At 33.2% G+C, this 15,666-nt stretch overlaps 2 protein-coding genes across 3 annotated transcripts in view; one reads left to right on the forward strand and one right to left on the reverse strand.

Annotated features, from left to right (window-relative positions):
• LOC126778798 (CD82 antigen-like) overlaps nucleotides 1–14,231 on the forward strand; it is an 89,099-nt gene extending 74,868 nt beyond the window's left edge. For both annotated transcript variants that reach the window (XM_050502476.1, XM_050502483.1), the window contains 2 exons: nucleotides 9,389–9,481; nucleotides 10,108–14,231. In XM_050502476.1, coding sequence (XP_050358433.1) covers nucleotides 10,175–11,278 — 1,104 coding nt within the window. In that variant the 5' untranslated portion in view covers nucleotides 9,389–9,481; nucleotides 10,108–10,174 and the 3' untranslated portion in view covers nucleotides 11,279–14,231. The remainder of the gene's footprint in view (nucleotides 1–9,388; nucleotides 9,482–10,107) is intronic.
• Nucleotides 1–15,666, reverse strand: part of LOC126774828 (uncharacterized) — a 166,986-nt gene that overhangs the window by 104,133 nt on the left and 47,187 nt on the right. The gene's annotated exons all lie outside the window — the stretch shown is intronic.

Here is a 15,666-nt window from a genome sequence, read left to right on the forward strand (position 1 = left end):
CGCTTACATAGCCAATGCGCCACCAACCTTGGGAACTAAGATTTTATGTCCCTTGTGCCTGTAATTACACTGGCTCACTCACCCTTCAAACCGGAACACAACAATATCAAGTATTGCTGTTTTGCGGTAGAATATCTGATGAGTGGGTGGTACCTACCCAGACGAGCTTGCACAAAGCCCCATCACCAGTAAAACCCACGCATCTGAGGCTGGGGGCAGGTTAACACCAGGTCTAGAAAAATAGCCTTATCTTTCCACCAAATTTCATCAAAATCGGTTCAGTGGTATACACGTGCAGCATAACAGACAGATACTTTCCTATTTATAATGTTAATAGATATATAGATTGATAATATACATATTTCTGTAAACTTCTGTGCCTGTGGTACAAGGGACATAACATCTTAGATTCAAAGGTTGGTGGCGCATTGGCGATGCAAGCGATGGTAACACTTCTTACAATGTCAATGTCTATGAGCGTTGGTGACCACTTACCATCACGAGCATATGCGCTCATCCACTTTCCTATTCTATAAAAACAAAAATATACATAACATATCTACATGAACATACGATACAAAACGTATCTTCATATTATTAAATATATTATGTTTTATATATATTTTTGGTAGCTTAATATATCCTAGTGATTACTTACAACAGGATAAGATTGTTTTCGTAATTTTTCACAGTCGGCTTTTTCTTCGTAAGTAAAATTTAAGTTTGTTTTATCAAGGGTTGGATTACGCCATGTACGCCTCCAGGCAATATATGTATCGGGGCCTTTCCCTTTTTCGTTTTTTTTACTTTAACCTAATTTTCGAATGTACGCTGGGTTTTTACTTCATTACTATGACGTAGCGATTAAAAAAATAATATAATTTATGAAAAATAAGGACATGATTTTCGTGTATAAAAACGACCCGATGTTTTTTACGGGTAGGTAATGAAGCGTTGTTTGTTGTTTGATGAATGTTTTGGTTTTAATTCTTCTGTTTTTGTGCCTGAACTCGTCTTAAGCGGCTGGATCGATTTTGATGAATGTTTGTGTGTTTCAATAAGTCTCTGGATAATTTAGATTGGACCCGGTATGTGGTGGTGCGATCGGATTTCAGGTTTTTCTTCCAAAAAAATAAAGCTCATGTACATAAATTCAAAGTAATACTTCCAATTTTATAACAAATTAAATATAAGCCAGGATATACTTTATAAGGATAAGCAGGTAATAACGATATTGTTTCCACGGATTATTCTTGAACAATGTCGTAAAATATTGGTATTCTGAAACATGTTTCTGAACGTAGTTTACAATTATGTAACCCACTTGAAATTCACAACGTCTGTTGTCTCGTATTGCATTCGAATACTTTAATATCGACAGCTTGGGATTGAAACGGGAAGAGGTACATTGGCGAAAAAATAAAGACACTACATGGGCGGTAACTGAGCGAGATCATAAGCATGCTTGGAATGTATAACTTTACTATTTTCCTTTTAAAATATTTTTTATGATGACCATACAATAGTATATTATTATTACAAAAATAGCGATTTTTTCTGATGGTCAACAGATCACATCTAAAAAAAATGACAATTTTGGTCACAAGTTTCAGTTACATTGATTCACTTTTCTAGGATTATGCGTTCAATCGTACTCATTTTTTCCTTGTTTCCGTTATTTATTGGCAAACAAATAAAACTTGGAAGCATGAGTAATAACAAAAGGTATTATTTTATGTCCATTTTTCGAATGAAAACGATTTTAACCTATACAATACAATACAATAAGCTAGTTTTTATTTTATATAATAATTTTGTTTGAACGTCTTGTCGCCTTTTTAAGTAAAGAAATAAATAAATCTAAAATATTTCATATATATTTTTAATCTATATATCGCCAATATGTTGTAATGTTTTAAAATTTGAATGTTTGACATAAAATAAACCAAGGCCGTTAAAAAAGCTATTGCCATCTTGGTCGCCATTTTGTTCACTCGTAAATAAGTAATCCTCGCCAGTTAAAGAAGTATTATGACTTCCCTTGCCTGCATTATAGCCAATTAAATCCATTATATGTAAATAACAAGGACATAAATAAAGGATGAAATGAAAAAAAAAACATAAAACGTGCAAAATGGCAAACTTAAAAGTTTTATTTAAAGAATAGCTCGAGTAAAAAGCTCGGGAAAATGTTGCAAGTATATTGACTGTGCCATAAATATTAAAATTAAAAATATAGAGCCGGTAACGGGCTAGTCAAGCGATTGGTTTTAGAAATTGTCTAAGATTCCAAGATTTTTTACTACGGTCTGAATCATTATCCACAGTTTATGTAAATGTCAGCTTTTTCCTTTTTTATAAGTGTTATTACATGGATCGGATTCCTTATTTGGTTTTTATGTATGCTATTTTTTTTTAAATATATATTTTTAATTGCTGTTTAATATTTATAACAATTGTTTTTTTGAGTATAAGCTATTATTTGAGTGTTATAGGAAAAAAAAATGAGACGTCAAATTTGATGCGAGTTGCATATTATCTGTAAACATAATCCAATTGTATTAATAGTAACTAAAATACTAACTTGTCACTAGCTACATATTTAATAAAAGATAAAATGAAATTAAAATATTTAGTATATTATCTTATGCAATTATAAATAATAATTTACACTAATCAAAATAAATATAAAAATATCAAATTGTGACTGCGTGCGTGGATATAATCCACAATCATATTTTATTCAAGGAGATAGCGCTGAAACTCGCTTGTTGCAATCAACAGACTAAATATTTTGTTAATTTCCCATATAAACTTTCCTAATATATCTTCTTATCGGGTCCCTACGTCATGAAACCTTTTTTTACAATATATATGAGTAGTTTCTTCTATGATAGGATATCACCATGTGTAAGTTATATTGGAACATAAATATGCTCCTTATATAATATAATCAGTAATATGATATTTATACGTATACCTAATCATCTGTACACTTTGTAAAAATCAATTAACATCGTAACGCGCCAACGGTACGGTGAGATTAACAGCGGCAATTCACGCGACATTGAATGAACGGCATGATAATGTTACACGATGTCGCAACGTGCTACGTCACGACGACGTAACATGTTAGGTGTGATAGAGCCCATTGTTGTAATGATTGTGAAATGCTAAACGAGTATGAATTAAAAAATTTAGATGAACAATATGTATCGTTAAATATAAAGATCCGATATTCAGGTGAAATAACGATTTTTTTAAACTACTTAACGATTTTATTACGAAATTCATTTTGGCGGTAAGGCCAGTAGTATTAGTATTATAATGTAATTAAAATTCCTCTACAGTAATTCGTTGAAAAGAGGTACTGAACAGTAATTTCTTTTGTTAAATTTTTATTAAACAGCCTAAATGGTGTCTGTTTTCTGACTTAATTTATTTTAAGAAGGCTACGATTTATGCGCTTAATGGTAAATAGACGGCATATACACTGGCACTATAAATCAAAGCAATTTCTTACACCGCGAATGCGTTGATAATAGAATCTAAGATCCTATAAGAATATAAATAATAAGAATCCTCATAACCTACTGGATCTGAAAATATAGCAATTGAGTTAAACAAGAGTATGGATGCATACTTTTTTGAGAATCAATAAAAGTATAAAAAATATATAGATAAAATAATTTTGGGTGAGCTTTGTGCTAGCTTGTCTGGTATGTACCACCTACTCATCAGATATTCTACCGTAAAACAGCAGTACTTGGTATTGTTGTGTTCCGGTTTGAAGGGTGAGTGAGCCAGTGTAATTACAGGTACAAGGGACATAACATCTTAGTTCCCAAAGTTGGTGGCACATTGGTGATGTAAGCGATAGTTAACATTTCTTAAATTGTCAATGTCTATGGGCGTTGGTGACCACTTACCATCAGGTGGCCCATATGCTCGTCCGCTTTCATATTCTATAAAAAAAAAATACTCATTCAACTCTTCAAAACGAAACTCAATATAAAGTATTGCTGTTTGACGTTAGACAACTTTGGGAGACCCATTCAATATTTACAAATACCGATTTGCACAAAGACGTTCGCCCGCAAAGATCAATACATACAACGACATCTATGTATCTACTAGTCTAAGTATATAAATAAACGTAAATGATTGTTGTTTGTCCTCTATGCCCTAAGCCAGTGATTCGATTGTGATTAAAATTTCTAGATTTGTCCTGTGTGTAATATAAGGTTCCTTCCTGGTAAAAATTATACTACTTTTTATGTACACCCTTATTCTACACGTGCTAAGCAGGACGGGTAGCTAGAGTTGAATAACTGATATAACGAATATTTAAATTCAATTTCGGAAATACTTATATTTTCATTCGTGATGAGGAAAAAGAATCAACTGTTTTTTTTCAATTACGGTAACCAGTTTCGCATTAACAAACTATATTTCTGAAACAATGTGTCAAATATTGTTCATTAGTAAAAATTTGAGACAAAACGTTCCATATTAACGTTTAACAGCCTATTAAAAACGGGCTATAAATGTTTTACAGTGTGTTTAAGCGTAAACGAAATTTCACTTTGCAGTCTGGTTCGGCTTATTACGCTGATACGTCCCCAAGTGGATTGCTATAAATGGCTGTACCCTTTTCACGTAAAATGAAACGACGTACAAAAAATAAAAAAAACGTGTATTGAAGTATCTCAATCTATACTTCAAAAAAAGTGTGCTATGCGCTTTGCGTTCTCTACATTATTCATAATCGTAATAGCCCGTAGGCTAAGATAAATGAAGTTATAATAATTAAAGTTTTTCATTTTTAAAGAACAAACAATAATACCTAAATTAGTTATTTAATTAGAGCCAAGATTTAGTTTAGGTATCCTATATAGTATCCTTGGTTGGTATTAGGTTTGAATGCTACTTTACCTTATCTTATTACCTAGAGATTTGCATACTTAAGGGAAAGGGGACTTGCATTGTCTAGGGACCTCTAAACGAATACAAGCCCTGGTAATATGTCTGAAATATAATAGATATGAAGTGCCTGGAAATTAAAAAAAACAGTATATTGTTTCGTATGACGAGTGGTTAGAAATCGTGAATCTTAACGGAATATTGCGGGATCAAACCCGGGTCAGTACATCTGAATTTTAAAGTGCTTAATTTATTTTTATAGTTCAGTATCCTGAGGGAATCAGCACGGGTCGAATAAAAATCCATAAAACGAGTATCTACAAACCCGCATTGGAGCAGCGTGATCGAATAAGCTCCAAATTTTATTCTCAAAGACTTGTTCAGGCTGGTACTTCTAGACTTTTTTATTTTGTATACAGAACCAACAAATAAGCGTTTGTATATAGTTCTATAACGACGTCAGTCATCACCTTTGAATGTCAAGTCGCTACTCCTAACAGACACTGTTTTATTGTCGGGTGATATTTTTAGCGAGCCTCAGGGCATTGAGAAGTGACGGCAGCGCGGGTCAACACTCGACAACACTGACTCCATATATCAATAAAGACATGAAAAAGTTGAGTGTCGCTCCGGGGCCTCTAGTCTTTGTACCATTTACCGCAACTTGTACGAAGGAAATGTAATATAACGAATGACGTCAGATCACTGTAAATAGCACTTCATGGTAGTTATATAACACAGAGAATATACGTACGATACGATAACATTTTATTGGATAGCTGAAATGAGGACAACTATTATATAGATAATTATTATTATGTTTTACTACGATTGAACTCGCGGCCTCGCCAGCGTGGAATTTATTTCGGGATGAAAATCCTTCAAAATGTTCAATTTTAACCTTAACCCTAAAATAGTGGACAGCTAAAATATACGTGAATTTTAGTTGTTATAATAAATCAGTTATTTGCATTGTTTATTTTTTAGCTGTTTTAAAAATTATTCCGGACAAACAGACAAACAGATTGTTTTGGTTTTGGTAACTCCTAAATAGCTCCTTAATTCACCAGACGGATATTTCAAGTTTATTTATTTGTTTCCGTAATCCGTAACTGTCCGTAACCACTACTGGGCTAAAGGCTTCCTCTCCCTTTTTTGAGGAGAAGGTTTGGAACTTATTCCACCACGCTGCTCCAGTGCTGATTGGTGTAATACACATGTGGCAGAATTTCAGTGAAATTAGACACATACATGTTTCCTCACGATGTTTTCCTTCACCGTAAAGCACGAGATAAATCATAATCACAAATTAAGCACATGATAATTCAGTGGTGCTTTCCCGGGCTTGAACCCACGATCATCGGTTAAAATTCACGCGTTCTTACCACTGGACCATCTAGGCTTCTATCTTTTTGTTTAGATAATTCAAATTCCTAGCAGTTTGTCGAGGCAATCAAAGACCGCTATTCTTTAAAATTAAACAAGATATTTTTTTAAAGAAAAGTATGTACGGCTATTTACTAATGTTTTTTTAAATTTCAACATCAAATCTCAAACGTTGCTTAAAAATTGTATGTAAAACATATTGATAAGTATATCTGACCGTAATAAGCTTATTATTTTAAATTAAATAGATTATTCACATTTATATGTATTTTAATAATAATTAAGAAAAATAATTTATATTTGTTTTATCCATTTTAAGTATTTTTGAGAAGTTTAAGTAAAGACGTTATAGATATGTATTATTATAAGTTGAACTATAAGTAGCAGACTAAAAAAGGTAAAAAATGAAACAGGATCACACTATTGTAAATCACTTAGTTTACACTATTAATTAATTGCACTTACTTTATACAATCTGTGTCGAGTTAAGTAGCTTCTACAAGAGAAGTTTTCAGCAGTTGGTAACAACTTGTAATTAAATCAAGGAAACAACCTTCATCGTCGAAGGGCTCCTTTATTTACTTTCTAAACTAACAAAGTTTCAAATTAGGAGAAAAGCTAGTTACAAAAAAATACATTTCGATATAACATAAATATATTTTTTTGTAAGGTCGGTGTAAAAATGTCATTTTTAATTTTACTCCTGTATTCAAAATGGTTTTAATGAAATATTAATATTCACTACTCTATATGATGATGTCAAATGGGACGGAAATCCGACACGTCTTAACGTGCTTTCCAAGGCACGGGAAGGTTACAACTTACAATCTCTGAGCTCAATTGTTTATCAAAATAACTCCAATATTTTTTATTGGCCTGACCTAGGACATTTATAAGCTAGCCACTTGACCGACGAGGCAGTTCTAGTGATATGACGAACTAAGCTAAGCGCACGCTTCACTTGTTGGTATAGCTTTGTGAAAGCCCGTCTGTACATCCAGTACATGTTCATCACATATTCTACCGCCAAACACTAATTCTTAGTATTGTGGTGTTCCGTTTTGAAGGGTGAGTGAGCCAGTGAACATAACGGGCACAATATAACATCTTAGTTTGCTATGGAAACAAAAGGTATATACAATATTACATTAATACAAATATTAAAAGAAAGAGAGAACTATAAAATTAAATAAATATTAAAAAATGAAATTAATAACAGCTACCATTCTTTAAAATATTCATAACATTAAATTTATTAAGGGAGAAATACCATCATTTAATTATTTATAAATATATATTATATTTCACAAGGTTTTACATCTCATTGATATCATCGCATTGATAATATAAGGGATGGTTACTATTTCTTTCAGTGCCAATGTCTATGGTATCATTTACCAGTCTGTCTACCTACTTGAAATAAAAAATATTCATAAATGTTATTAAGGATTATAAATACTTATAAAACATGCAATATGTGGCTTCAAATTTTCGATTAAGTCTTTGGTACATTTATTTTATCTATGTGAATAGAAACTTATCTAAACAGATTTAGATGGAAGCACACAAGTTTGATACAATTCGAACGATAAACGGTTGCTTGAGACGTTGTCGCCCGTTTTCAATATCCCATTGGCAGCGCAAACTATCTTAAATCTTGATCGCCCCGACGTCCGCAATGGAGACGGCGACGTGTTAACTAGCAGAGAGCAAACTATTGTTATCTACAAGAATATCACGGGATATATTTTTGTTTGTAAATCAAGATAATTATATTTAAAAAAATATCGCAGCAAAAAATGGCCGCGATGGCTTGTGGATAAAACTTGCAGTTATCCGATAAACGAATTCAAATTCAGTAAAGATTTGTGATTCATGTGCTCAATTTTTATAATAAACCAAAATTTATTTTGTAATTGAAAACATACTTAATAATTGGTGTTTAATTATACGAAACAACTATTAACTAATTACTTTTTATTAAGATTAATAGGTATAGTTCTGAAATTAAATTAATATATTAATAAAAGTATTTATTTTACAAAACGTTGATAACTAGATTAAAGAACATAATACACTAAAGTAATTCATAGTCGTATAGCTTACGATCACAATTGCGTTAACTAGTGGTAAGAACGCGTGAATCTTAACCGATGATCGTGGGTTCAAACCCGGGCAAGCACCACTGAATTTTCATGTGCTTAATTTGTGTTTATAATTCATCTCGTGCTTAACGGTGAAGGAAAACATCGTGAGGAAACCTGCATGTGTCTAATTTCATTGAAATTCTGCCACATGTGTATTCTACCAACCCGCATTGGAGCAGCGTGGTGGAATAAGCTCCAAACCTTCTCCTCAAAAGGGAGAGGAGGCCTTAGCCCAGCAGTGGGACATTAACAGGCTGTTACTGTACGTATGTACAGGTTAGCCATTTAATAAGGTTTAAAAAAAAACAAATTATAAATGTTTAATGTTAACAATTATTGTTGTGTTGTCGAATAGGATGTCAAATTAAAATTAAGTTTGATGGACTGCAAGAGATGGATAACGATCTATTTAGAATGTATAAAATAACATGATATGATATATTAATTGGAAATAAAATAAAGAAGCAATTCATAAATGAACTATTTGTTTTTATACATAAATATACTTTTTGCTGTTTTTTGCTTGTATTTTATAGTACGTAAATTTAGTAAATACAATAAAAAAATAGAAAATGTCAATTTTATGAAGAGATGCACGTTGTTGTATTCTGTCAGTGCGACCTCGACATGATAATGATATTGACTTTAGTATTTTGTTTTCTCACCGCTGCTCACTATTTGTCATTATAATTCATAAGGCGATGTCTATATATTTAGTAAAACCTCTTTTATATATCTTTTATATAATAACAGAAATTATATTATTTCTGTTATTGTCGTTTGTTTATAGAAGTTATTTTGGCGTGATAATGGTTTTTTTTCTATAATTGGGCTTTTTAAAAAATGTAATTGGTCATAATTTATAAACACGAAGCTTTGTTAGTAAGCAAACTAAAATTAACTAAAATTTTAACGATTAAAATTTGTTTCAGGCCTCGTACTGGATTGGTAGGTGCACTGCAGAGGCTTACTCGGCCCCTTCTGTGACTAGCCAGGCTTCGAGTTCAAGGCACGGGTGGCGGATTGTAAGATAATTACATTATTAACTTTTAAGAATATGTATATTTTTATTCTTACTATATTGTTCTATATCGCGAAACTAAAATCTTTTTGTAAGATTTTTGTGACGTACGTATATATATATATACGTGTCGTTTTAACCTGATTACGTTAGTTATTCCTGCGAAGATTGATTGTTTTTCGACGGATGGTAATATCATTAATGAAGTTCATAGCGTGAGCAGACACATTCCATACATTATTATAAAATATTTTAGGCGAGTCAGATTATTAACTCTCAAAGTTTTTGCAGCTTCACTGTGTTTATTTATTTACCTATTTAGTACTATCAATTATAGCTATAATAACTGAAGACTGAACATGATCTTGCTAAGACTATTAATCATGTTTTAAGTAGACTACGATGGTCCTACAAAGTATACGTCAATTAATTATAGTCAATGAGATAGGAGCCTGAACGCATTTCTATGCAAACTAAAATATTTAAAGGAAAACATATCTTTTGTATTTATTTAATAGATATCTGAGAGTGTACTTTCTTTAAAATATGTATAAAGTACGATATTTGTTGTTACCAATAAGCTTTAATACTTTATTGCTTAACGCTTCAATTCATGTGTCTGTCTTGCAGAGGCGTGGGGCGCGGCGCGTGGCGGCGGCGCGGGCGCGGGCGGCGCCATGAAGCGGCGCCCGCCACCATGACGCTGCCGCCGCCCGCGCGCCCCGCGCACTACCCCGCCGCGCATCGCGCAATGCGCTATTACCGCATCTGGATTTACGCGTGCAACGGGGCACTGCTGCTAGGGGCGCTTGCGTTTTGTGCAGCAGCGGGCCGCGCACTCGCGGACTATCGACGCGCACTAGTTCCTGGCCTAGGCGCTGCGCAACCTGGTTTTCTCTACGGCTACGCAGCCTTGCCTGCCCAAGCTGGCCTTTTGCAACTTTTGGGTTGCTTGGCCGCATTACGCCTTTCAGAACGTATGCTCAACGCCTATTGGCTTGCATTGCTGGCGCTACTCGTTGGTGACGCAGCGATTGGTGTTTATTGGGCATTCCGATTTGAGCGTGTCTGTCGAGAGTTACGACCACAACTACGTATACGTTTAGCGAAGGACTACGATTTGGACGGCGACTTTGCAGAGGCTTGGGATCGATTACAAAGAGAACAGCGCTGTTGTGGAGTGACCGGTCCGGCAGACTTTACAGCGTTTAATCGGACTACATTGCCACCTAGTTGCTGTCGAATACCGGCCCATACTCCCGCCGTGACGCCTGCCACATTAGCTGCCACCTCCGCTACGTCACCTGTACCATTCACACCAGTTCACTGTGTGCCGCACACAGCTGCTTGTGCTGAACGACTACTATCTTGGTTACGAAGAACTGCGGATGCGTTGTTTGTTTTAGGGTATTGCGTTATAGCATTTTTGAAATTGTGCTTCCTTGGAATATTGCGCTACGAAATTAAAGAGATGATACAAAAAATTAGAATATTACGAAGTGAAGGCGCAGGTGAGCTTCTAGAAGGGAGCCCAATGCACGGAGGGCCATTGTCACAGACCGTTGTGGTTAATGCTGTAAATGCTAATGGAGGTGTCCGCACTCATGGTGGGAGCCCAGAGAGGGCGGGAGAAAGGGAAGCTCTTCTCGGACGAGCTTCAGAACCATGCTCACGACGTAGCTTACACGACGAGCCTCTCGGGCCAAAAACTGTTAACGGTAACAATAATTGCGAAATGCGCGAGCTGGCGCGTGGAGAATACCGACCTCTGGCAGCTGACAGTGCAGCAACTCGAATCTGACTAAGATGTTACTTGGAGCGGTTGTTCGGGCGTCGATGGCGCTCATTTCCAGCAGATGGCTTTGAGGTGGAGCCCCCGATGGCTCGCGGTGTACCAGTGTGCGTGCGCCGGTCGGGGGCTCGCGTGCGCCTCGACCACCGCCGTCACACACGCTCCGAATTCGAACTTTAAGTGCGAGACCGTCAACCGGTGCCGGCACAGCCGCTTCGTATGCGGTGTTAATATCGCCGCTGTCAATTGAAGACTTGTTCGTGTGACTATGTGTATTTTGTGTTTACAATAGCATAGTTTATACATCAGTCATGGTTATTATGTGAAGTAAATGACATTCCGCGTTGTTACTTTAGAAGAATTGTGATCTGCGTGAACTGTAAATTTTATTGAGTGGCAACGAGTAATTTAGATGAGATAAACCGATTCCACGAGCAAAGCTTGTGTTTAGTTCCTATGCTTGGCAGTTTATAAATTATTTGAATTTTAGTATTTACTGTAATGTTTTGTTTAAATTGATATCATAAAATATAGTTTAGAGTGCATGGATATATGTATGTTATTAGCCACAGAGAGCGGTAGTATATGTTATTTGAGAGAAGGTGCATATGATGTATTTGTACCAAAAATAATTATTAATATATTGATTGTATTATTTTAGAGTTAAGTCAGCTTTTGATTGTATACCAATAGATTTAAATTATGTACGTCGACTCAGGTTCAAATTATCTTTTATCGGTTTACATAGTGCAAGTGTTGTTAGTCCCAACACCGCAATTATGATATGTTTTTACCGAATCAAAAAGTGAGTTCTCTCTTAAGACGTAAAACAAAACTCTTGGTTATAACTCCATAACAATAATACGATTACATCATATTTTGGTTTTGAGATTTGAAACATACATTCTTAGTTGTTTTAAAGGATTATTTTATTCCAAACAACAATACAAACGATCAGAGAACAAAATCTTCGACGTCATCACTTGTTACTGATTGCATACAATAGATTCAATCTATGACACGTGTAGTATGCGAGTTGTGCTTGGACAGGTTGACAAAATAGTACTGATATGAGCTTAAACGACGTAGTGCCTAATTATAAAAGCTTATAAATAAACAGATAAAAGTTGATTAACCATTTTTTTTAAATCAAATTTCGTTACCCATAATATTTGTAAAGAAAACGTACTAAAATTTCGAGTGTCTATTAAATTTTTTTCTTTGTTATTAGGTCATGGGAGCATTTACGTATTAAATGGCTGTGTAAATAGGTGTAACCTATTCCTCCTTATTAATAAATAATTAAATCTTTTTCAAAATGTTTGTCAGCTATTGGGTTGTTTCCGTTTTTTGTATTAACATAAAACTTTTTAATAGTAATATAATCATAAGGAACTATTTATTTAATAATTAAACCTTGGGAATACTTTGTTCCAAGTTTAAAGTGTTTGTTTCTTATGCTAAATAAATTGAATTTTGCTTAACCATTAACCAATGTTTAACGGTATTTGATACATAATTAAAGACCATTTAACAGAAGCACAATTGTGACTTTTGTATGTATATTATAACTTTTATATTTATTCGAAATAATATAAATTATATATATGTCAGTGTATAGACGTTCATATTTATGTCTATCGAGTTTAAAAGTTTAATTAATTAGGTGTAAACTTATTGATTGTTAATTAATTATTAATCGTAAAATGCTATAGATTTTCAGTGTTTAATAGGTATCTTAGTTCAGCCGCTGTTCGATATTGAAAATATTTGATGGATGAATGAAAATATAATATATGTAACATTTATGACATATTAAACTATAAATTTACATTATTATACCGTTAATTTCATTTGTAGTTTTTGCTACATACGAGTATATATTTAATCATTGTTGGAAACAACCCAATTAAGTGATTATATACACACAAGATGTGAGCGGACAAAATTATTAACAGATGTTGCGGGTTTTAAATGAGTATTTATTATAAATGAGATATTTAGTGTTGTTTTTAATTTATAGTAATTGTATTTGCTATGCAGTGCCGTGATTTAGAAGTGGTAATATTAATAGCTATACACCGATACTCGGATAGAAAGAACTAGCGTGACACAAGCACGTATAAAAATAAAATTTAGAATTTTTAAAAGAAAAAGAACCAAAAATAAACACTATGTAGTTAAGTATAACATTGCAGACCTACTCGTAGCCCATGCATGTCTAGTTCTTTCGCCTGACAAACGCCGTAAGTTCGATTGATCGCACGGCGTATCCATTCGCGAAACCTACACATTTGTAACATTATAATGTAACTTTTTAGAAAATATTGTAATGACTATTAAAAAATTAATTACTTTCGCTTAGAGTAGGTATATTTTATGAATTTATGCAGAAAAATAGTTTTTTAATATTGTTGTCACTGAATGTACCAATCTTATTAATATTTGTACCTATATTCGGAAAGTTGGATAATCTGTAGCTAGGATCAAATCTAAATCCTGCATTTCTTCCAAACGTTAAAAATAATATGTGCCTTGGCTTATAAAATCGTAAAACTGATTTTGTGTTAAATATAAAAGATTCGATTTATATAAAGTACCATTGAAACTTGAAACCTCGTCATTGATGTTTAAAAACAAAAACCTAACTGTCACATCTTTTATATCTTAACTACAGAGCAGATTTTTTAACGATTGAACAAGGAGGAAAATTTTATATAAAAATCCTTTTTTTAAATTATTTGATTGATTTATCGATATTAATTATTGAATATTCACTTAATTAATAAACCCTATTCGTTTCGTAAAAGTTTTTTATAAATGTTAAATAACTTAAATAAAAACATAATGTGTGTTTCTTCAATCATTCATTAAGGGTAGTCTTGTTACAACTTTCCGAAGGTATGCACTAGGCGACTGAGAGCTAATATTATCATAATAAATGCATTAAATAAAATCTTTGTTAAAATGTTGTATTATTTATTTAATATCCTCAAGTTTAATTGATTAATATAATATCCTGATCCCAAATTAAGTAGAGCTTGTACTATGGAAATCAGACAACTGCATATACTACTTTTCTCTTGTAAATACATACTTATATAGATAATTACACCCAGACTCAGGACAAAAAAACATGTTCATGCACACAAATGTGTCCTGGGTAGGAATCGAACGCACAACCTTCGGCGTGAAAGGCAAATATCTACCAACCACACCAACCGGCTCGTCAGAATATCATAACACTAAGAGAAGTCTTACTACAGGGCAAGGAGTTCCTATCCTTTAAAGAGGTCTAAAGTTTGTTCTACCAGGCTACTCTGCAGTGTACGTGGCAGTATCTCATCCGACAAATGCAATTTTACGAATTCAGTACATGAAAGTCCGTACTGATTGCCTGGATATGAACCAGTGATTAAAATCCACGTATTCAAATGCATTACTTTCTATTTCAACTCATAAGTTCAATAGCGGTAAGATGTATCAGACATAGTAGCAATCTAAATATTAACTTGTTCACATGTACCAATGACGTATTTTTTATTCAGATGTTTTGATGTCATATAAATATTAATCACTGCCTATATAATTAGAGTATCTTAAAATCTATTATTTATTTTCTATTTTGTAATGCCCAACTTAAAAAACTACTTAACTGAGACGCATAAAACTTATAAAAGATGCAGCTGTTTTCGGAAAAGGTTTTAGTATTTAATGTTATTATATAACTGGCTACGCTTAGCAATTTCACTCGTTTTAAATTTAGACTATTGACGTGAAAAGTATGAATTTTTATCAATTCAAGACAAATTCTACAACTTAACTATCAATACTATTAATAGCTTATCTGGGAACGCACATGCTGATATCGCTATGGGTGGGTGTGTTACATGATCGCGTTGTAATCAATTTTACAACGACGACAATTTCTATCCTGGTATCCTAATTTATAATTCTTAAAGTTAAAGATCTTTTTACTTCTGTATAGAAGTAAAAAGATATACTTCTGTATATCTTTTTAATTTTTTATAAGATCTTTTTACTTCTGTATAGAAGTAAAAAGATATACTTCTGTATAGAAGTAAAAAGATCTTTAACTTTAAGAATTATAAATTAGGATATATAAATATAAATTAGGATATAGAATTAGTAACAAAAATTTCTATCTATACAGATAGAAATTTTTGTTACTATTTTTGTCTTCTAAGCGTTCTTAAAGTTAGTTCTATTTGGGGCTGTTAATTTACTATATATTTCTGGTAAAACTTTATTTATTATAATGATACATTTCTTCTCATCGTACAAAAAATATTATACAAATTAAAATTATTTTATAAATTACCGGACATACAATAAATGCGAATATATGAATGTTGGACTGTTTTTTACGCGGACCA

The sequence above is a fragment of the Nymphalis io genome, chromosome 2 (genome assembly GCF_905147045.1).
Source record: "Nymphalis io chromosome 2, ilAglIoxx1.1, whole genome shotgun sequence".
Classification (NCBI taxonomy): domain Eukaryota; kingdom Metazoa; phylum Arthropoda; class Insecta; order Lepidoptera; family Nymphalidae; genus Nymphalis; species Nymphalis io.